This window comes from Zalophus californianus, chromosome 7, assembly GCF_009762305.2.
Source record: "Zalophus californianus isolate mZalCal1 chromosome 7, mZalCal1.pri.v2, whole genome shotgun sequence".
Taxonomy (NCBI): domain Eukaryota; kingdom Metazoa; phylum Chordata; class Mammalia; order Carnivora; family Otariidae; genus Zalophus; species Zalophus californianus.
The window spans coordinates 97,722,012-97,744,134 of record NC_045601.1 but is presented as its reverse complement, the minus strand read 5'-3'; the positions used below and the strand labels follow the sequence as shown (position 1 = coordinate 97,744,134).

Here is a 22,123-nt window from a genome sequence, read left to right as displayed (position 1 = left end):
GGAATTGTGCTACTGGGTATTTACCCAAAAAATACAAAAGCATTAATTCAAAGGGATACATGCACTCCTATGTTTACTGCAGCATTATTTACAACAGCCGATCTATGGAAGCGGCCCCATCGATAGATGAATGGATAAAGAAGATGTGGGGGGATGGGGATTAAAGAGCACACTTATCAGGATGAAAAAAATAAAATGAAATGAAAAAAAAATTCTCTTAATCAAAAACAGAAACAAACCAAGAGGCAGGCCTAACAATAGCATCTTCTGAGAGCCCCAAAGCTGGAGAATTTCAAAGCAGATTAGCTGTGTTATGGTCAGTGGATTAAAAAAAACAAAACGAATTCTAGGTAGATCCTTGGCAACAATTGTCAAGAATTCTGCCCCTGATTTTGCAGAGTTAACGGAAGTTTGCCAATTATTCAATGTGTGTGTCGCACTGTGGTCATTATAGAGATCTATGAATGAGACAGTACTTGTCCAAGAGGTCACTATCTCCTTGGGATGAAGGTGATACAAAAATAATCATAACGCAAGTGTGTCAGAGAGAGACACACGGGAGTACTAATTGAGGTCTGAATTTTTCAAGAGACCAGCCATATCTTTAAAACATACTTAGTGTTTATTAATAACCTAGTGGGGTAATCTTTGGAAGTCAAAGATTAGGATGAAGGAGCCGGGCCTTTCTTATTTTGGCTGTTTTTTGAAAGCAATTAGAAAACTTGCAAGGACAAGTCTGTGACTGGCTTACATTCCAGACTCAGTCTCTCCGTCAGAAACCACAGTTTTCCACTGGAAGCGGCACAAAATGGGTTTCTGGAATGTGAGAACGGTGGAAGAGTGGTTAAGGTCCAAAGTTGAGGTGGCCTTTCTTCCCTGAGAATGTAGAAATCACACCAGGACAAACAAAAGAGAGACTGGAGTGGGTTTGGCAATGGCATTTAAGGATGACCGGAATTAGAAAGTTCAGGTGATAATTCTGGGCTCAAAACCGAAGTGCTGCTCAGATCCATCCTCACTGATTGGGAGGAAAGGAGTCCTCCTCACTAACCCCGTGGGAAACCGTCCTGCACACAGTTGGAACTGGAAGTCTGTGTAGACATGTATGCCTTGTATAAACTAGTTTCAGATCAAAAATTCCCTTGGTCACTGAGCATGCTCAGCTTTCAGTCTTCTGCAGAAAAGTGGATTGGATGGCTCCAGCTTTTAGGTTTGGCAACTTGGGGCGGGAGAGCCCGGTTGTCTCTGGCAGAGGCCACAGGGGGAATCTTGAAGAGAAGGGTGTGAGGACTAGGCGGCAGCTGGTAGGGGAGTCAGAGTGGGGCCCAAAAGACAATCCATCTATGTGACTGACTTTGATCCGGTCGGCAGCCCTATGTAAAGGAGCCAGATGGTTTTCTGGAGATGGGGAGAAGAGATGTTCTGGTCCTAGTCCGTGGGTGAATCAGGGGCGAGAGAATGAATGGTCGTCTATTATCCAGAGTGAGCCTCCTGAGTCCTCCCCAGCTACTCCTTCTTGGGTTACAATCTTCCCTTTGCAAGATACTGATTGTTGGTGCAGAAACCCAGGAGCTGGTTGGAGGATGCTCACCTGACAGCCCGCAGCCAACGTGCCCTACCTCCCCCACTCCTCCCTCCTCACTAGCCCAAAATAGTCGCCAGGAGCCAGCCAGCATCTGGCCGGACTAGAACAGGCTCAGAAACTCACCTTTGCTACCTCGTTTTTGCGTTTGGACTCCTGATGGGGTGCAACCATGCCCATGAGAATCTTACAGATTCTGACTCCTCTACTTTTGACGGTATGGGGAGAGGGACCTCCTATTAGTGTATAAACAATAAACAAACATCCAGAAGGTGTGCGCCCAGGTCACACAGCCTGCAGGCGGTGCCCGCGGACCAGAGGGCACGGTCGGGGCCCCGGCGCGGTGCGGGGCTGAGGGCAGCCCGCTCATTTCTGGGGCTGCTGGCAGCCGGGGAACCTCAAAAATCACACCGAATCTCGTAGCTCCGGGCGCCCACGGCGCGCAAGGTACGCGTCGGGGGCGGTCCTGCCTGACCCCGGAAGAGAAAGTTGTTTTGGGGAAGGGGAGCGAGACGAGAGCGAGTTAAGTAAAAATCAAAGTTGTTCTGCTCCCCTCAGGCCGCCTCTCCTCTGCTTCATCTTTACCCCAAGCTCCATTAGAGTCAGGCTTCCTCGGAGGGCCGGACGCTCCTCGAGTCCCAGCCTGAGTAGGGGGACAGGGAGCGCCCGGCCCGCAGGTTTCGACCCTCTCTGGCTCCGGGTCTCCAGGAAAACCCGGAGCGGAGCATCCCCCGGCTCGGGAAACGCCCTCGCGCGCGCCCACTGGCGCGCATGCTCAGTCGCGCGGCGGCCGCGAGTAGGAAGCTCCGCGCGGCATTAGCGGCCGCGGCGGCGCGACTGGAGGGTGGGAGGAGGCGCACCGGTTGGCGGGCGGGGGCGCTGGGACGCGGCTGGGGCTCCCGCCCGAGGTTCCTGCGAGCGCCTGGGACCGCGAACCCCCGCGCGAGGAACCAGCGAGCAGCGGAGCCAACGAGTGCTGAGTGGGCAGCGGGTGGAGCGGAGCCGCTGGGCGGAGCGGGCTCAGAGCCCGGGTCTCCGCGGCTCGGCTCGGGACCCGGCGGCGGGGACGGCGATGTTCCACTGCATCCCCCTGTGGCGGTGCAACCGTCATGTGGAGACCATCGACAAGCGCCACTGCTCGCTGGTCTACGTCCCCGAGGAGATCTACCGCTACGCCCGCAGCCTGGAGGAGCTGCTGCTGGACGCCAACCAGCTCCGCGAGCTGCCGGAGGTGAGTGTCCGGCCTCACCTGCGCGCCGTCTTCGAGAGAATACGGACGAGCCTGGCCAGCCCTCTCCCCCTCCTCTCTCCCGCCATCTCCTGCCTTCCCCACTCTACCCCCCTTCCACCTCCAGATCCGGTCCGCAGGTCCCACAGAACCACCACTACCTGTAGTCACCTGCTTCTTCCTCCCTTACCGCTCCCACTCCCCCCGCCCCCCTACCCCGTCCGCATTAAAAGTTCCTGATCATTTTGTACAAAGCGAGCTACTTGCAGTTTTCCAAGTAGTCACTAGAGCTTGTGCGACTAGGGAAACGTTCTGGTCTGGTAAGTAGTTGAGATACACGTCTAAGTACTAACAACTGGTGACTGTGGTGAGGAGACAGGTGGCTCGGGCTGTTCCCGGGTGAAAGGACAGAGCGTGGCATCCGCTCCCCGGGCTGTTTTCCCTGCGCTGCATTCCCCTATCACTGGCCAGAGCGCGCTTCTCCGTTGGCTCTGGCAGGTCCGGAGGAGGTGGGCAGCGCTCAGGAGAGCCGCACTATCTCGGCATCTTCCGAGGAATGTGCCCTGGGCCTTATCGCTGGTGGGCAGTGCTTGCAAGGGCTGTAGTTTGGCTGGCCGGTCTTGGCTCCGGGACCAGTCGAGAATTGGGGGTGGGTAGAAGTAGATCGGGCAGGAGGAGAGCTATGCCTTGGGAGCTGTGGGCAGGTGCCCAGGTGCCCGCTGCTGGGGCCCTGCCTGCGAGGACCTGTTGCGTGGAAGGAGCCTCTGTGAACGTCAGCAGAGACTGTGCCTGACAGGCCAGTCTTGCAGCCGCCTCTCCCGGAGCGGGTACGTTCAGGCTCCTGACTTCTGCCCTTGCAGTGATGCGTTACCTCTTCAGAGTTGTTTACGTAAATTAATCAGTGTGCTGAGGCTGAACTTGTTAATAGACAGATGCTGATTGAGCTTTAATGGAGGGTCTGTGACTGCAAACTTTTAACCTTCGAGCTTGCGCCGGGAACTTAGCTTGAGTAACCCTCGAAGAGGAAGGTATCACAAATCCAAGGGTGTGCAGGAAGTCGGTGTGCAGTAATCCAAAGGTGTGCAGGAAGTAGGGAGACTAGACTGCTGGGAGTTGGAGGGAGGATCCGAGGCCTGGAGTTGGAACTCAGATAATCTTTCTTGTCCTTTAGTTAACCGAAGGCCCAGACACTGTCACAGAAACACTCACTAGTCAAATGATCTGGCTTGTTAAAATGACCTGCCGGAGTGTTTTAAAAAGCAGAAGAGTGTGTTTTTCTTAATATTTCAAGTGTTATTCTTCTTGGATTAACTTTCCATGGTTCATGTGGAATTGGATGGTTTGCTCTGTGTAATCATGGAGATTATCCTCACTAGGATCTTTGCAAAGCCCCCCCAGGCTTTATTTAGCTTAGAAGCAGAAAAGCCATCCAATTCCCTCAGGCATTTATTATTTTGCAGGCATTTCCAAACACATGGCTTTGTCTGGCCTTTAACTTCCTTAAATTTGACTTGAAAATCATAAATAAGCTTACTTGCTGCCTTAAGTTGTAAATGAGTTTTAGGCATTGCTATTGCCAGAAATACAGAATATATTATTTAATACTTTTCAAGTGTGTCAGAATGAAGTTATTAAAGATTGAGTGAAAAGCTATTTAACTAGAAATGTTTCAGTGTTCCTTGTGGTATTTTTGTTTGTTTGTTTGTTTTAGTAGAATTGGAAGATTTCCTTTGACTGGATTGGCTTTTTACTCCCTTCTGCATAGTTTGTGGGTTTTCCTGTCATGTTGGGGAATTCACCTTGGTAAGGGGAAATTATGGGTTTTGGAAGTGTTGGGTATTCTTACTGATCCTAACTGGAAATTTCTCAGAAGCTCAAAATAGTCTGATAGCACTCTGTACATATAGTAAATAAACAAGAGACAAAAGGTGGTCTTGCTTATGGGTAATTATTGCTCTTAAAGCTCTGAAATTAGTTGTATGGTTTCTAGGTTGTTTAAAACCTGTTTCTTCATGACTTATTGTGTCTGGGTGCTGGGATGTGTATAAGCCAGACATGAACAACCACCTTGAAAGCACAGATATTTCATTCAAAGGTACAGTCTTTCCTTGGGCTGCTAGTTTCACATCTAAGGTCCGTGTTACACATGAGCCCTGTTCACTGCTCTCCCTGCCCCTCCTCCAACCTCTGTCTCTTTACCTTCCCTATCGCCGGGAGGCCTCTTGCTGACAGACCCCCCAGGTCCCTGTGGTGGTGGTCATGCTGGCTATCTGTTCTCTTCTCTATAATTTGTTTGGAAGCACAGACAAGGCGGGGGGCGGGAAGACTGCACCCCGTACCCCAACAGCAAAGATACAGTATCCGGGCTTCAGGATGATGAAAAGGTTTGTAACCTCTGACTTGCTCCAACTTCCTCGTTTTGCAGATTGAAACTTGAACTTGAAGTGACTTTTTCAAGGCGGTCGGCTGGTTAGATGCAGTCACTGGTCGCCCCCCTATTCAGCAGCTTTGGACACCTAGCAGGAATCTGGCCTATTTAGCTTCTCACATCCATTAAAACCTGTTATTTAGCTCCCTCCTGTTTTACTCACATCATGAAGCCTGGGCTCTATCAAGCAGTTATTGACGGTTCATCATTTGTTGTTGGTAGGAACATAGAGATTAAAGAAGGTATGATTCTTAGGAGCTATTCACAGCTTTGTGGGGAGACGGATGACTTTAAAACAGAAGTGGTGAGTGTGGGGTGGAGGGGGCATAGCAGTTAGCTTGATGGTTACTTACCTAACCTAACCTTTTGCCGAACCTGCCTCCCCGCCCTCAGCAGTTTGTCCACCTTGTGATAGCCTCTCAGTGCTGCTGTCCGCAGGGAGGGCTCAGAACATTCATCATTAGCCTGACCACAGATAGATGATAGTCTTACCATCCCATTCCCATCCCCCTTCTCCTTCCCACATCCTCCCGGCTCCATCCCTTTGGCATGTGTATTAACAGAGACAATCTGACTCTAACCTTCTTGAGATGCTGGCATGTTTTTGCTCATACTTATGAGTGAGCACTGAGCCTGGCACCCCATAGGTCCTGCTCAGTAAACAGCTTTTATCTGTTGAATGAATTTAGCCAAGTCTGATACGAGTCTTCCTCCTCTGCTTCTTTCTCTTACCTTAAGCATATCACTACTCTGACATCTATCCTTTTCTAATATCGTCAGAGAATATTCAAGTTGGGAGTGATTTTTTTTTTTCAGGACTGTCTAGCTGGTTAGATGCACAGTCTCTGGTTGCTTCAAGTTGGAAACCACTTCAGAAGTTAAAGGACATTGATATGGTGGAGCTGTTTTGTCTTCTCCAAGATCCTCTACCCCACTCTGTACCTTCTCAGTGTTTCTGACACCGTAAGTTTCCCCCGCAAGGTGCATGGATTGTTGAATACCTTCACATATGTGTGTTTTACTGTGATCTCTCTGGCTCCAATACAGAGCCTAGTCTAATGGGCAGCAAATATTTTGAATGAACGCTGTTGAGTCCAGGCAACTTATAAAACTGAGCTTCATCTTGTCACCTACTTACTCTTAATTAGGATTCAGTTGACCTTTTGATGATAGCCAGATGACATTATCTCAAATATCTACCCCCTTCCATCATTCTTTCTCATATCCTGCTTAATTTTTTCCCAGCCCTTAGAGCACTATTACTACCTAACTCTAGAATATATATTTGCTTACTTCTTCTTTGTCTCCCCAACTAGAACATCAGCTCCATGAGGACGGGATGTTTTTGTTCATGGATGAACCTAGGACAGTATCTGGTATATAGTGGGCACTCACATGCTTGTTGCATGAATGAGTCTTCCCAGGAGATGTCATGTGTATCTGCCCCTGTTTCTCAGCCATTGTGATCCTCCTTCCTACAGTCTCACATCTGTATACCAATCTACTGAAACTAGGCATAAAGTCATTCTGAATTCAGTAGTGTCTTACCAGTCTTTGTTCTCCGTGTCTTCTGTGCTGGGCACCTTTGACTCTCTTCTCTTTTTGAAATAATTTTTATGGATTGTAAACATAATTTCTCACTATGACTTCAACATCTCCAACTGTGATCTGTTAAGAGGATAGCCATTCCCACTTGGAATAAGTCCCTTTTGTCTTAAATTTACCATGTTTCAATTTAGGTCTGTCTCCTGCAGTTCGTTTTCTAATGGGTGGGACAGCCATTCTTCCTAGCCCACAGGTCCATGGACCAAGGCTCTTTGGGCTTGTCTTGAAGGAGCAGAGACCAGGGGTGCTGGAATAAGATAGCTCAAATGCTGCTCCATCACTTGGACGCTTTCTTCAAGCCTTGGTTTCCTTACTTATTATTTTAGTACCTGCTTTTTAGGGTTATTCTGGGGACTAAAGAGATAATGCATGCAGAGCACTTATAGTCAGATAGAAGATGTTGAAGATCTTTGTAGATACTGTGGCAAGACACTTTTTAAAAAATAAAACAATGTTTCTTAATCTGGAATTGGAAGACATTTTCCTGGGAGTTCATAAATGGTTTTTTTTTTAAACCAGAATGAGAACTTTAATGTTCTTTTCAATAATAATTAAAAAAATCATAGACTCCATATATCTAGGTGAAGTTACCAATGAGTAGAGCCATAAGGTTTTAGTGGTGCCATGATCTGTGTTTGAGCACTCCCTTAATTGTCTCTAGCCAAGGGGGAAAGAACAGATGTGGGCTTATTTGCAGAAATCTTGTGTTTGGGTCAGATGATCACTGGAAGTTCCATGAACAAAGGTTTCATGGCCATTTGTTAGAGAAGAGTGATGGGTAGCTGAAGGGGTCATGGAGCCATGGTGGCATAGGTGGGCAGAACTGCGAGGAACCTGCTCTGAGGTAGTGCTATACCATTGTGCGCAGCCATGGGATGACTGCAGAATTGCATTGTGGTCCTCTGTCATGTTAGATTAATGTTGAGTTCTTTCTTGTTGATTTTTGTCAGATTTTTACCTTGGTTCACCTGCTAGTTTTGTAAGAGCTAAAGCACAGGGATGGACATACCTAGTTTTATGTTTAGACATACTTAAATAACATTATAATAAAAGTAACAAGTCAAAGCTTAAGAAGAAGGGAGCCCAGGAGAGGGCTTTCCCCTAAAAGTGATGATCCACACATTTGTCAAGGTAAGGAAGCCGTTCTCATTTCTCAGATATCCTGTTACACAGTTTAGCGCTTCGTTGTTTGTGATTTTTCTCTCTCTTTTTTTAAATAAAAGATTTTATTTATTTATTTGACAGCACGCAGGCAGGAGAGCACGAGCAGGGGGAGGGGCAAAGGGAGAGGGAGAAGCAGAGTCCCCGATGAGCAGGGAGCCCGATTTGGAGGGGGCGGAGCTCTATCCCAGGAGCCTGGGATCATAACCTGAGCCGAAGGCAGACTTAACCGCTTAACAGACCGAGCCACCCAGGAGCCCAGTTGTTTGTGATTCTCTTGTGTGTTCGTCCAACCCCCCTTCTACTTCTTGCCTGCCCTCACTTCTCCCCCTCCTTTTGTAGGTAAGGAAACTGAGACCTAGAGAAGTTGTAATTTGGAGGGTAGACTCTCTCTGGTTAAGAAACATTGAGTGAGTAGCTGGTACCTATTAAGTAGAATATTAGCCACCGCTTACTGATATTTCACTGAGCTCCAGACATTGTATTAGGTACTGTACATGAAGTTATTTATCTTAATTGAATAACAACACGCTTTAGCCATTATAATTTCAGTTTTGCAAATGCAGGAATTGAGACTTATTTAAGAAAATTATTTAAGAATCTTCTTTAGGGAAGTTGGTCAAGGTCAGTTCCGGAGCTGGCATTTGACTCCAGCTCCATGTGTGCATTTACCACCTGGGAGCAAGGAGGCCTGGCATTGTGTTGATGGCTTAGGAGGGAGCCTGTGCAGAAAGCTCTTGGCAGCCTTTGAGGAGTCTCACACTCTCTGAGGAGCTGAGGGAAGGCTTTAGAGGTGGTGACATTCACGCTAGACTGGAAGGAAGGAAAAAGCATGTCAGCTGTTGAGAAACTTCCAGGAGGCTAGAAAGCGAGGCACCTGAGTGGTAGGGAGTGACTGAAGAGGAGCCTGGGGCCAGATCATGAAAGCCTCTTGACAGTTTTGCTAAGGAGACGCACTCTGTCCTGTAGGGAGGAGGCCCATGGACAGTGTGTAAGCAGAGATGCGGTACAGTTAGATCTTTGTTTTAGAAAGTAATTCCAGGGCAGAGTACAGAGGCAGGGAGACTAGTCAGGAGCTTATTGTGGTGGTCTAGGCCAAAGAAAATGATAGAGCACCTGCGGGGACGAACAGGGGAGACGCCTCTGTCCACAATGTTCACACTGGGCATTTCTTGCCTTGGGTCCAGTGCTCTTTCCGCTGGGCCACCTTCTAATAGTGTGGTGGGTGAAGCACTTTGTTAATACTTGTGAAACACTCAGTAAGAAGCATTTACCTCTACATTTTCCTCGATTGTGGTGTGCGTCTGCATTCAGCTTGCGAATTGCTTGCTAAGCCATGGCAAGCATTATATGTAGGCATTGGCTCGGGGGAAAGAACAGCCAGATATGCTCTGGATGGCAAGAGATTGTTATTTTTGGGTTTCAGATAAATGTGGTCATCAAGTTTATAAAAATGAACCCACAGTAACACTGGCAATCCTGTGGGTTTTATTTTTCTGAGTAAGGTGAAGGTGTACTACGTGTGTACTGTACCGTGAATGTTAGTTTCATCATCATCTGCTGATGCTTTGAAAGACTAGGAGAATTTTTAGACTGTAGTTGAGGCACACTGGTAAAATAGTAAAATAAGCTTGTTTCCACAGTTCCTTCTCCCCTCTTCCAGTGAAAAAGGGGGAACCTCGAGCCTTCCAGCTTCCCAGTGTGTTATCCTCGCTGCCAGAATTTGTAATTTCTGTACTGTAATAAGTAGGTACTTGGGATTTCCTTAAAAAGGACTCTATACCACCCACTTGACATTCTGGGGGTAAAGCATAGTTGATATTTACACAAGTGGGTCAGAAATAGTAAGGTAAACATTTTTTAGCAACGATGACAAAAATCTCAACCATGATCTTGCTGTGCCATGGAACAAACAGGCACTGGATTCTTTTAGGTGAGGATCTAGTGAGTGCTACAGGCTTTTCTCTTTGTTCGCAGAAGTCTAAGGGAAAGTTTGCCTATTTTAGGACTCTACCCAGAACATAGGGCTAGAAATGTTTGTCCTCTACTTCATCTGATCGTTATGAGGGATGATGAGATCATGGGCCAGATCTTAGTAAATGCATAGGAGAAACTTCTGGATGTCCATTTACTTTCTCTTAGGTATTATTTAGTGGACGGGAATGGTAATTTACTATTGCATGTGGTATTTTGGAAGATCTAATGGTGTGTATGTGTGTCTAGTGTAAAATACTTTGAACTCCTAGAAGATGAAATGTTTAAAAAAAGAGAAAAATATTTTTTGCTCATTATTATTTTGAAGAGTTTCCTTATCTAGACTGTAACTCTAGAGTCCAGAGAATTTGACTCAGTTGGAAGAAATTTGGTATTTCAGTTTCCAAGAACCACAAGGAATGGATTTGTCATGTGGTGGGTGGAAGGAGGTGTTATACCTAATTACAGCATGTTCCAGACTGATTCCTGGGTAGTGTGGCCACATGGAGAGGGCTCTGTCTACCCTGGCCACTCGAGTCACCTTTCTTTCCACAGTCTATACCTGCTTCTTGGGAAATCATCAGGAGGGGCTCTTGGCTGACTTGTGGAAACTAGGAGCCCGAGTCAGAAGAGCTTGTGCAAAGGCCAGAAAGTGGCTTCTGAACCTCTGAGTATGTGCCGTGGTCTCCAATTGCTTCACCTGATTCGGAAGGTGCTGAGACCTCTGAGCTCATGCCATATTAGGTGCAACTGACCTGACTTGGGACCATGATGTGTGGTTTTTATCTCATTAAAGGAGTAATATGGGTTGGATGCTTAAAAGAATTCAAAGAATAAAAGTGACATTTTCCTTCCTTTGAAGTGATGCCAGCCATTAACAATTTTAGAATGTATTCTTACAGATTTTTTTCTCTTTATACACCACCATATATTTATTACTGTTAAAACAAAAACAACTCTTTCTACATAAATTGCTTTGCTGCCTGCTTTTTTACTTAACACTGTCTTGGACATCTTCTGTATCAGTACGAATAAATGTATTTTAGCATTGATTCTGGTGTTGTAGTATTTCACTCAGTTGGATATACCACGATTGATTGGTTTAACCTTTCTCCTATTGCTGGACAATTTAAATTGTTTCTAATTTTTTGCAGTGATGAACCATGCTGGATTAAATGTTCTCGTACATATTACTTTGTACTCCTGTGCAAATGTTTCTTTAATAATTCTTGGATGAAAGTGTATACACTACAAATTTTATTAGATGATGCTAGATTACCAAGATTTTTTTTTTTTTTTTAAGATTTTATTTGAGAGAGAGTGTGTGAGAGAGAGCATGAGAGTGGGGTAAGGGGCAGAGGGAGAGGCAGACTCCCCACACTGAGCAGGGAGCCCAATGGGGAACTCGATCCCAAGACTCTGGGATCATGACCTGAGCCGAAGGCAGATGCTTAACGACTGAGCCACCCAGGCGCCCCCCCCCCCCCCAAAGATTTGTTTTTAGTAATAGTGGAATGAAGGCCTTACTAGAGATGATAGAAACCTACCCACTTTATACAGCTAAGGAAATGAAAATCTGGAGAGGTCAAGTGATATGTCAAAGCAAAATGAAGATATGGACTGTACATCTCCAACTCTAGACTCCAAGTCCTGTGGATTTTCTAGGGGCCTAGAGACTGGTTCTGTCATCTCCGCTCCCTTTATTTTTGACTGTGACTCTTTTCCTATAGGCTGGAAAAGCTCTCAAGTGGGCTTCAGTCAGTTAATCAGATATTTGTTCCAGGGCTTTGGAAGACTTAAGTCTTGCCTTCAAGTAGTCAACACTCCTTAGTTGGGGAGAAAAGTTTGGGATCATGGAATTCCTAATGTGGCTCGGAGACACATGGGTCAGTAAACTAAGAGTTGCTGTGGACCCTTGCAGGAGGCTTATTGAGGCATCAGAAAAGCAGGACTCTGGTTTTCACTAAAGGTAGGTTCAGATGGGCTGGGAGAGCTGGGCAGGTATTGCAGACAGGGGGCTTTTTCTTTTATTTATTTATTTTTATTATTTTATGTTAATCACCATACATTACATCATTAGTTTTTTTTTTAAAGATTTTATTTATTTATTTGAGAGAGAGAATGAGAGCCAGAGAGCACGAGAGGGAAGAGGGTCAGAGGGAGAAGCAGACTCCCTGCTGAGCAGGGAGCCCGATGTGGGACTCGATCCCGGGACTCCAGGATCATGACCTGAGCCGAAGGCAGTTGCTTAACCAACTGAGCCACCCAGGCGCCCTACATCATTAGTTTTTGATGTAGTGTTCCATGATTCATTGTTTGCATATACCACCCAGTGCTCCATTTAGTACGTGCCCTCTTTAATACCCATCACCAGGTTAACCCATCCCCCCACCCCCCTCCCCTCTAGAACCCTCAGTTTGTTTCTCAGAGTCCATAGTCTCTCATGGTTTGTCTCCCCCTCCGATTTCCTCCCCTTCATTTTTCCCTTCCTGCTGTCTTTTTTTTTTTTTTTAACATATAATGTATTATTTGTTTCAGAGGTACAGATCTGTGATTCAACAGTCTTGCACAATTCACAGTGCTCACCATAGCACATACCCTCCCCAATGTCTATCACCCAGCCACCCCATCCCTCCCAGCCCCTACCACTCCAGCAACCCTCAGTTTGTTTCCTGAGATTACGAATTCCTCATATCAGTGAGGTCATATGATACATGTCTTTCTCTGATTGACTTATTTCGGTCAGCATTATACCCTCCAGTTCTATCCACGTCATTGCAAATGGGAAGATTTCATTCCTTTTGATGGCTGCATAATATTCCATTGTATATATATACCACATCTTCTTTATCCATTCATCTGTTGATAGACATCTTGGCTCTTTCCACAGTTTGGCTATTGTGGACATTGCTGCTGTAAACATTGGGGTGCACATACCCCTTCGGATCCCTACATTTGTATCTTTGGGGTAAATCCCCAGTAGTGCAATTGCTGGGTTGTAGGGTAGCTCTATTTTCAACTGTTTGAGGAACCTCCATACTGTTTTCCGGAGTGGCTTCACCAGCTTGCATTCCCACCAACAGTGTACGAGGGTTCCCCTTTCTCCGCATCCCCGCCAACATCTGTCCTTTCCTGACTTGTTAATTGTAGCCATTCGGACTGGTGTGAGGTGGTATCTCACTGAGGTTTTGATTTGGATTTCCCTGATGCTGAGCGATGTCGAGCACTTTTTCATGTGTCTGTTGGCCGTTTGGATATCTTCTTTGGAAAAATCAGACAGGGGGTTTTTGGGAGGCGACACAACGTTGTGCCGTGGAGCAGAGACCCTCGCTCTGGGTTGCCTCGGTTCTATTTCTGGAGCAGGGTCCAAGAGGATGCGAAGCATGTTGGGGGACAGGAAGCATGGCTGCTAAATTGGTATGCTGACTCTCCCAGAGGCTCAAACTCCTTCAGCCTTTTCTCCTTCAAATCCTTTCTCAGTACTTGGCTGAGCGAGTGATCTTTCTAAAACAAAAATGTGATGAATGACTTCCTGCTGCAGTGGCTTCTCACACCTGCGGGATACAACCTGGCAATGTTTTTGTTCTCTTATCTCCCACCTCCTTCCAACTTGAACTTTCTGGCTTGTGTTTCAGCAAGAGTTAGCTGCCCTTGGTTACCAACATATCATTTCATGCTTCTGAGTCTTCATTTTTTTATTACTTTGTGTACCATGAGTTACTCTTTCTCTGCTTCTTTGCCTGGCTCATTGCTCTTCATCCCATGGGATACAGTTAGGGAGATAACATTCCTCCAGGAAGCCTTCCCTTACCTCCTCCCTGGTCTCTGGGGACACCTGTGTCATTATTCTTACGTCTTTGTACTTTCCTCTGCCTCCCATCAAAGTGACCTTCTTAAAGCTACACACTTTTTATTCTTTGCATTCCTGCTGCCTAACTGGGTGGTTGGCACAGAGCAGACATTTAATACGAATTTGAGCAGCATTCTTGGGGAAGTTTTCAGCCCTCTTGGGGAGTGGATTTAGAAGCGAGTTTGGTCTAGACCTCTAGGTGAGAGCTTGACGATTATTCCAAGAAGAGCTGGGCTTTCTGCAGTCTTTGCATGGATGGTAGTGTCATGATGAAGTGAGATCAGCACTGGCCTGGTAATCAGCCCTGATTTTTGTCCTTGCTCTGAACGACACTAGCATTGTGACCTTGGACAAATCACATAATCCTTTGAGCCTCGGTTTCCTTGTCTGAGTGATGAAAGGCTGTGATGTTCAGGGTCCTTTGAGTTCTGATCTCCTTAAATGCTAATTTTATGAAATTTTATGACTTGATGCCACAGTGCTAACCTTAGGAGAGTGATCCCACAGTTGTGCACATATTCTGTGAGGTTGCTTAGTGGGGTTTAGTAGAACCACAAGTCTAGGCTTAATAATTATAATCAAGGATTTGATGATAAGGAGAAGCTGTTCCAAATACCCGTCTGTGGTCAGCTGTTGATTCCCAGAACCAATTAAGGGAAAAAGATCAGCAGATTTTCTCTGGTTAAAACACAGCCCCCCCATAGCCATACCCCATCCAACATTACCCTTCCCCTGACATTCCCACACCCTCCCCATACTCACACCCCCCCCCCCACAGACCCACACCCTCCCCACAGACCCACACCCTCTCCACATACCTACACCCCCACCCCTGTAGACCCAACTCCCCCAACCTCTCCCACATGCTCTCACGCCCCCACTCCCAACAACCTTTGAACACTGAGATGTTTCTCCATGTCAGTTGCATTTCCCCGGCTTTTAGAAGTGAAGTAAAATGGGCAACAAGGCTGGGACTTTTTGTCTCTTTATCAAATGAGCTGAAGCAGTTCAGAGGTGGTTGTTTGAAACTTTGCATTGATTTGAGTACCTGAGTGACTGTATTTAGGCAAACTTAGTTTGGGGACTGATGATTGAGAATATGGGTTCTTTGGGGGTGCCTGGGTGGCTCAGTCGATTAAGTGTCTGATTCTTGGTTTCTGCTCAGGTGTTGGTCTCAGGGTTATGAGTTCAAGCCCCGCATTGGGCTCCACGCCCAAGTGTGGTTTAGCTCCAAACCTGCTTCTAAATCCTCTCCCCACTTGAAGAAGAAGAAGAAGAAGAAGAAGAAGAAGAAGAAGAAGAAGAATATGGGTTCTTTAGATGGATTAATATCAGACTGAGGTGGCTTTCAGGGAGTGTGCTAGGATCAAAGGCGGCAGCGTTCTACCAGATACTGGTATCTGGCTTCCCAGGCAGTTCCATTCAGGAATGGGCACCGGGGTGGATCTCTGCTGGATCCTGACACACCCTCCCTCCTTCTCCTATTCACTGCGCAGACTTACTGAGTGTTGGCTGTGCTTTAGGCATTGTTCTATCTAGCAAGATAGGTATCTTGCCTTATTTTTACAAGCTTCCATTCCAGGTAAGGGAGACAGCCAATAAGTGGAAAAGTAAGTAAGAATCTCAGATAATGATAAAAACTGTAAAGAAAACAAAACAAGGAACTGCGGGTAGGGAGCAATAGGAGGGAGGAGGCCTCTCTAAGGAGGTGACCTTTGCATTGCTGTGAATACTCCAGAGGTCCTTGCAAAGACTTGGGGATGAACTTGGCGATTTTGTGGGCAGCAAGAGGGCCAGTGAGGCGGGAAGACAGTATGGCAGGGAAGGGAGTAGAAAATCAAGGTGAACATGTTGGTGGGGTTCTTATATGGAGGGACTCTGAGACCCTGCTGAGGAGTTTGGATTATTAGCATCATTATTATTTTTTTGCCAATTGAAGTATGGCAGATCATAAACCCATAGGATAGCTGACTTATGCTTTAGAAAGTTCCTTCTGCCTGCTGGTTAGAGACTGCAGGGAGGAAGAGTTCAGAGAAGTGGGGAGACTGGGAAAGGAGGCTTTTTATCAAAAGGTTCTAGAGAAGAGCTGATGGTGACTTGGACCAGGGTGGTAGCAGTGAGGAATGAGCTATGTCTTGGGGGTCAAGTCAGGAAGACTTGCTGATGTGTTGGATGCGGGGTTTTGGTTTTATCAACTGGGGAATGGCAGAGCCATTTACTGTGTTAGGGAGGCCTGGGAAAGGGAATATAGTAGCATAGGAAGTAGGAACCGGTAAGTATTTGAGTTGGGACACGTCAGGAGTTTTTATGAGACCTAGAACTTAGGAGAGGAAGTCCGGGTAATGATAATTATAATAAAGACAGCACACCTTTTTTTTGAGCAGTGTGCCTTGAATTGTTCTAAATAACTTCCCGTGATTAACTCAATCCTCATAAACATTACTTCATTTTACATAAATAGCTTTGTTTTGCTGTTGAGGACACTGGGACACAGATGAATTAGCTTGCTAAGATCACACAGCTAGTAATACTGCAGCAGAGCCAGGGGCTGAGCTAATGCAGTCTGGTTTGAGAGCCATTATTCCTAACCACTGTGTCTTCCTTCCTTAAGGTTAAATATGGGCCTACCATGTCATCTGCACAAAGAGCCACCCGATGGGCCAGGAGTTGTGTCTGTTCTGTGAAAGGGAATAGAGAGACACCCATGATGCCTGAGTTATTTTTGCCTCATTAAGAAAAAGAGCACTGAGCTGAAATATCATTTTAAGAATCAGGTCACCAAATATTAATGTGCTCACTCAAGCATAATCTTTAAAAGAAGATTAGTGGTCCCCCATTCTTTGGTGCTGGATTTCTTTCCTTCAGCAAGTAACTTATAGCTGTATCCTTACAAACTCTTGAAGGAAAAGCACATCCATCTGGAAAACTGATGGGTCTCACTGAACATAATGAGCACTGGTTTTATCATAGCGGTGCCCATATTATAATTCTGCTCATAATTATTCAGCTGTTATGGTATTGGTCTCTGTTTTCAAAGCATGATCTCAAGTGATTTGCTTATGAGGCAGTTCTTGGTCTTGACTTTTTTTTTTAAAGATTTTATTTATTTATTTGACAGAGAGAGACACAGCGAGAGAGGGAACACAAGCAGGGGGAGTGGGAGAAGGAGAAGCAGGCTTCCCGCAGAGCAGGGAGCGTGATGTGGGGCTCGATCCCAGGACCCTGGGATCATGACTTGAGCCAAAGGCAGATGCTTAACGACTGAGCCACCCAGGCGCCCCTTGGTCTTGATTTTAAAGGTTAATATTATCAAGAGGTTCTAATGTACCTTTTGGAACTGCGCATATTCCAGTACTGTTGAAAATGGATGCCATTGAGTTTGAGTTAACAGAAAATATGTGCTTTACAATAGACTTACCTTAGCGCATAGCATGTCACAGTTATTTATACACCTTGATTCTTGGTAACTTCATTCTAGAATGGCAAGAAGAGGTGGGGGGATGGTGTTATGTATCCCCTGCATCTCTGCTAGCTAGTGATTCACTGAGTTCTGTGGAGGCCAGGAGGAGAAAAAAGCTAATCTCACCCCAACTCTTCAACCTAACCCATCCCTGCCTCTCCTTTGTAACTAACCACTGAAAAAGAAAATCCATATAATCTATATTATATATCTAGATTATAGATCAAATTATATACCTAATCTATAATCTCTATATGAAATCTATAATCTCTTTATATAAATATAATCTATAATATATAAAATCTATAATCTATATAAAATCTCTCTATATTTTTTGTAAGGTAAATGTAGTAGAGTGTTATTGCTGATGAGGTGTAGTTTCTATAGCCTTTTTAAAATGTATGTATTCTCAATGTTTTATTTCAAGATTCAGGTTTAGATCCCAAGTAAATCTGGCTCAAGAGGAGTGTCAGGGATCTTCTGTGGTTTCAGTTCCCTGGTGGTTTCTCCTGACAGAGGGTCAGCCCTGGACAAAGAGAGGAGTGTATCTGGAATACTCTTGACTGCAAATAATAAGCTTTGCAGCCTAAAAGGCCCTAAATAGGCCTGTCGCCACCTCACCTACAAGGAGGCCCGGAGGAAGGTGATGGTGGGGTTGGTTTAGCAGGTTGGCAGTGCGGGGCTCTGGTGTGGCTTCGGTGGGACTAGCTGGGCCTCTGTCCTGCCGCAGCCCCTCACAGGGTGGCATCTCCAGGAGAGGCCTACACGGAGTCACGGGCCCTACCCTTGTCTGTTGTCATTGTTGTTTATTTTTCCTCGCTATGTGGGACACAGGTAGGAAAGGAGTAGCATATGAGGGTTGGGGCTGGGTGTGAGGTGCAGTGCCTGATGCAGGAGGAAGGCAGGGGAGACAGCGTGAGCCTGGCAGACTGTTGCAGATACCCTTGTTTCCCGCCAGCGAGTAATGGATCGTTATGTCTCTCTCTGGTTTAACCCTATGTCTTCTGCCAAAAACACAGGGACCATCTGCTCAGGAAAAGTCTCTCGTAGGAGGGATTTCTGTTTCAAGGTATTCTTAAAAAAGAAGAAAAAAGAGAGCTTGTACATGTAGACATTTTCCCTAGATTTTATTCTCACTATGTGTGAAATTCCGTGAGAGAAAACCAGAGGTAAATAGAATATTATAAAGATTAAATTAACAGATAGGCTTGTTTTTTAAATTGTTAAATTCTAATGTATGTCGTAAGTACTTCCTGGTACTTTCTCATGTACTTTTTAAGTGTTAAATTTCTGACTGCCTTGTCTCAGGTTTTCCCGATCTCCGTGCCATTGTCAGTGCTCTGCTCGGAACGCTCTTCTTCAGTGCACATGCCGCCACCTCCATGAAGTCTGCCCAGCTCTACAGTCACATCTGCCTCTCTGTGCTCCCCTGACCCATTCACAGTTCACTTCTCTCAGGCTCTTTGTCAGGATCGGGCTTCGTCACGCATCTGTATATTCCCCTCAGCTTGTCATCCGGGACTGATTTTATGCGTCTCCATCCCAGACATTTGGGAATACAATGCCTTATTCAAAAGAAGTGCTGCAAAAATGTCTGTTGCATTGAAAAAAAATTGTTTTTTTTCTTTTTTGTTTGTTTTGTTTTGTTTTTTCCGGTGTTCTTTAGGTCCATACATCCTCAGACATTCCTTAGGTGTCTAACTGCTCCCTTCAGTGTAGTGAGCTCTTCAGTGTAGTGAGCCGCTCCCTTCATCGCCAGCAATGGAGCCTTGTCTGTTTTGGTCCGAGCGCGGTGTCCCCCAAGGACCCCGGGGCGGCCGCAGACTGCAGCGCGGGCCAGCGAGCGTGTCCCGTCCGCTGGCTGTCCACCTGAGAGCGAGGTGGTGGTGGGGGCTGAGTCAGCACGTCCTGTTGGCAGAGGGTCAAAAGGAGCACAGCGAGATAACACATCATTAGTCATGTTGACAGAAGGACGGGTCCTCTCCCCCTTGCCTCTGAGTGGAGGTGTTAATGAGGAGCAGAACGGCCAAGAGGCAGGAAGTGTTTCTGGAGCCCCGGGCTGCGCTGCCACACCCTGCATGCGCTGGGTAACCTGCCCTCGCCTTGGAAGCGTGGACCGAAACCTCAGTTGCAGTTTTGAAAGTGCGAATAGCAGCTCTTTGCTGACTGCCCACGGTATTCCAGCTGTACTCCTAGGCATTTACACAGAATTTGTTCCATCTTTGGGTCAGCCTTAATATGGTTTTTTTTTTTTTAAAGTCCTGTTTTACAGGTGAGAACACTGAGGCCACACCCATGCCAACGGTCACTCCTGTGGGAAACAACCTGGCTGTGGTTAAGCCCAGGTCTTCCAGACTCCAAAGGCTGATTTTTTTGTGTGAGATGCAAATTTGGCAGATCTGGTCAGGTAGTGGCCTTGAGATCTTCATGCAGCCAACGTGCTTTGAAAGCGCACTGCGCTGTTAGGCTCCGGGGATGCAAACGTGAAGGCCAGTCCCTGCCTCTGGTGTTGGGGTTTAGTGATGGCATCAGGCACCCAAGCAGATTATGATGAAGGCCCGGTTGTGGAGCTGGTGGCTAAAGTTTCCTGGTGGTGGAGGGCAGGGGATACGACACAGCCACGTGTTGTGGGAGGTGTGGGGTGAAGAGTGTCAGGGGGCAGGCAGCAGCCCCATCGTGGATGGCTCTGAATGCCAGGTGAGGGAGCTTTTCCTTTATTTTTGAAGCCCAGGAGTATCTTGTCGGACTTGAATTTGGAGAGCTCAGCCTGGTAGCAGACGGTGGATGACTTTGAGGGGAACAAGACTGGAGACCAGGAGAATACTTTGGAGGCAAACAGGAGCTACCATCCCAGGGTCGGTAAAAGTAGATTGTAGGTGCCTGTTGCACCTGCAGAAGAGGGGTGGCAGGATAGGAGGGAGTGAGGCCACTGATGTTTGTGATGGAAAAGGTATTTGGGATGCTGCGTAGGCAGAGAAAGAAGGGGATTTTTAAGCAAGGGGCAGATGGTCAGAAAATAGTGGAAATGAAGCCATGGGAGAGGTCGTGGCCAGATCTGGAATACTGGAGTGGAATATAGCAGAAAGGAAGCAGCTCTGGGTGAGGTCGGTGTTCCAGGGCGGGGACCCGGGAGAGGATGGTGGTGTGCCGTGGGTGTGGAGGTCAGCGGGAGCTGCTAGGCTTGCTTGTGGGATGGGTCCCCTCCATTAGGAGCCACGAGGCCAGACACCTGGGGCAGGGGCATGTGGACAGTGCAGGCAGAGGAGGTCTAGTTGCAGACAAAGCTGTGGCAGAAGAGAGCACGTGCCCCATCTGAAGAGGACAGCCATTACCGCCGCGCCCCAGCCCTCTCACATGGGGCCCGGGTGTGTGTGTGTGTGTGTGTGTGTGTGTGTGTGTGTGTGTGTGTGTGTGTGTGTGTGTGTGTGTGTGTGTGTGTGTGTGTGTGTGTGTGTGTGTGTGTGTGTGTGTGTGTGTGTGTGTGTGTGTGTGTGTGTACCGCTTCACTCAGTGCTTGCTTGCTTGGTTTTTTTTCTGAAAACCAGAATTTTTATATGAAGTCTCCCAATTTTTAAGTGTTGACATCTTATGCAACAGTTCAGAACATTCACTGTTTATCAGCTGTACAGACTGGACTTGGCCGTGTGGGCTGTTTGTGTCCTCTGCTGGACAAACCCCCACACTCCTAGGACTGTGGCAGGAAGGAGATGGGTGGGAGGTGTTTTGTGAATTGAATCCCAGAGTCTTGGTAATGCCTTACCTTCCTGGTCATTTCATTCCGTTTGTAGGATGGAGGTTTGAAAGATAAAGAGCTAACTAGCTAATTAGTTTTTCAGTGGGAGCTAATAGGTGGTGATAGGAATCTGAAGCCTGTGGCTCAAGTGAACTACAGATTGTGATAAAAAATTTGCTAGCTTCTTCTGAAACTCCTGCATCCTTACTCCTTTTCACTATTCTAGAGTGTCCCTCTCGAACTCTCTTAGGCTTGTTTCTTGATTCATACCTCCTCTTTTGCTTGTTCATGGCATTTTCTTTCCTTGCCCTTTTTTTTTCTCATTTCTTCTTACTGTATTTACTTCTCTATCTCGAATTTGTTTTCTTACAGGGTTCTGCTCTAGTTAGTTGTTTAAAGTAATGGGTAGTACTGGCTCATCGCTTGTGGGGGCACCACAGTGGCTCATTTAGACTTGGTTCTTTATCAGAAGCAGCTGGGAGTTGTTTTAAAACATGGATCCTAGAGCTCCATCTCAAGAGATTCGGATTCATTACGTTATTGTGGGACCCCAAGAATCTTTAATGTTTGCAAGTGACCCAGGTGAATGATGTTGGGTGATCCTGTCTCCACAGAATGAGAAACACTAGTTTGAGATTGAACAGACTTAGTGTTAACGGGATCTTGGAAAGATGGCAAAGTTAGTTAACATCTGTGAGCCTCAGTTTTCTCATTTTTTGAGAATGAGAATGGCGATAGCACCAAGGGAGGGCCTCGTGAGGGGTGCAGTGATAATACATAAAGCGCCCAGCTCTGTTGGGCACATATTATGTTAATTACCTATTGTTGGAAATAAAGGATCCCCATCCGTACTCTGAAGTTGGCATATTTGTCAGAGGGAGTATATGACTAACCCCTGAGGATAAGGATCGCATTTTATACTTTCTCCTGTGTTCTGTGGCTGATGGGGGCCACTTTGTTCTGCTTAGTGCCAGTGTTTATGGTGCAGCCTGTAGTTCCAAGTTCATAACCTGAGATTAGCCTGTCTCTTGTTGTCTCTTACCATGTACCTTAGGGCTTCTTCCTCCTACGTACTTGCATCTACACACATACACCGCCCCCT

The 22,123-nt window shown here is 46.4% G+C and overlaps 1 protein-coding gene and 1 pseudogene across 3 annotated transcripts in view; one reads left to right on the top strand and one right to left on the bottom strand.

Moving 5' to 3' along the window:
- LOC113927307 overlaps window positions 1–2,309 on the bottom strand; it is a 29,518-nt pseudogene extending 27,209 nt beyond the window's left edge. The window contains exon 1 of the transcript XR_004820221.1: window positions 1,709–2,309. The product of XR_004820221.1 is annotated as an S-phase kinase-associated protein 1-like (transcript). The remainder of the gene's footprint in view (window positions 1–1,708) is intronic.
- Window positions 2,310–2,517: 208 nt separating this feature from the next.
- LRRC1 (leucine rich repeat containing 1) overlaps window positions 2,518–22,123 on the top strand; it is a 126,944-nt gene continuing 107,338 nt past the window's right edge. The window contains exon 1 of one of the 2 annotated variants that reach the window (XM_027603041.1): window positions 2,518–2,813. In XM_027603041.1, the coding sequence (XP_027458842.1) occupies window positions 2,655–2,813 (159 nt within the window). In that variant the 5' untranslated portion in view covers window positions 2,518–2,654. Of the gene's footprint in view, window positions 2,814–3,529; window positions 3,638–22,123 lie in introns of those variants that run through there. The other variant, XM_027603043.1, reaches the window with a different exon arrangement.